Below are 1,295 nucleotides of genomic sequence, written 5' to 3' on the forward strand. Positions count from 1 at the left end.
AATTAAAATTTGCATGGATTACAGATTTGCATATCATCTGAATTTGCATGAGGCCGTGATCTCCAATATGTCAACGTTATCCAGCTCTCTTGTAAAAGCAGAAACACCCAAACAGCATAGCACGTTCAAACTGGCGCGCGCGCCACACAAACCACACACACTCACGCACTGGAAACTGGAAACACACGGATGAAGGAACAAAGTGATGCCCAGCCGCGCCACAGGCAGCTAGTCATGGCTCATCATGCGATGGAAATCGTGGAAATCAAGCTCGCCGTCGCCGTCGTCGTCGTAGGCGCGTATCATGGCCTCGCACTCGGCGACGGACGGGTCGTCGCCGAGCTGGCTGAGCACGCGCTGCAGGCCGCGCGGCGTGATCCGGCCGGAGCCCTTGACGGCCTCGAAGGCCTCGAACGCGCGGCGCAGGTCCTCGCGCTCCTCCTCCTCCCCGCCCTTGCGCTCCACGATCCTGACGAAGTCCTCGAACCCCAGCATGAGGTCGCCACCGCCGCCGGAGCTGGCCGCGTCCAGCTCCAGCGCGGCTTTTGCGCCGCCGTCGCCCATGGACGCGAAGAACTCGCCCAGCTCCCGGCCCGAGATCCGGCCGTCCATGTCGCGGTCGAAGTGGCGGAAGATCTCCCGCAGCTCCGCCTGTCGGTCGCGCTCGCGGCCGCGGGACGTCCCCGCGGAGGACGACGCCGAGGACGACAGCGACCGCCCGGACCTCGCGCCAGCGCCGGTGGGGGAGTCCGGGGGCGACACGGTGGTGGCCTTGCACTGGCCGCAGGCGAGCAGGCTCAGCTTGAAGCTCCCCATCGGGGACATGCACTTGGACGACCCTGGCTTGGCGACCTCCATGCTCGCCGTCGGCCCGCGACGCTACCAAGCTGGAAAGCTTTGGAATTCTCTGTGCGAAAGCTAAGCTAGTGAAGTCTGCGTCTGCGCGCGCGTGCGGTGAGAGGGGTGAGGCTCGAGGTGCGGGCCTATATATTAGGGGGAGAAAGGCGAAGCAGTCCAATGCGATGGGCAGCATTTTACGGCCTGCAGCGGGGGAAATTTCACCCGACTTTTGTGGTTCTTCTTGCTTTCTGGTGGAAGGATCGGTCGAACCCATGCCCCATCTCCATGCTCGCTTGCTGACTTGCGTTTTACACGTACGGATCGCTAGCCTGTGTGGGAGGAGTCAGGAGTGACATTTTTAGCGTGATTTTACAGATCGCCGTCAGTTTCAAACTGGTTTAAAATTGGCATAGCTAAGCCTTGCAGATACTGAAACATAGGTATACACGTACGTG

At 60.8% G+C, this 1,295-nt stretch overlaps 1 protein-coding gene across 1 annotated transcript; it reads right to left on the reverse strand.

The window, feature by feature from the left end:
- Positions 1–952, reverse strand: LOC123074789 (probable calcium-binding protein CML41). The gene has a single exon (XM_044497539.1). It carries the CDS (start codon positions 856–858, stop codon positions 229–231), a length of 630 nt encoding a protein of 209 aa, XP_044353474.1. The 5' UTR covers positions 859–952; the 3' UTR covers positions 1–228.
- Positions 953–1,295: the final 343 nt, after the last annotated feature.

The sequence above is a fragment of the Triticum aestivum genome, chromosome 3D (assembly GCF_018294505.1).
Source record: "Triticum aestivum cultivar Chinese Spring chromosome 3D, IWGSC CS RefSeq v2.1, whole genome shotgun sequence".
In the NCBI taxonomy this organism is placed as follows: Eukaryota; Viridiplantae; Streptophyta; class Magnoliopsida; order Poales; family Poaceae; genus Triticum; species Triticum aestivum.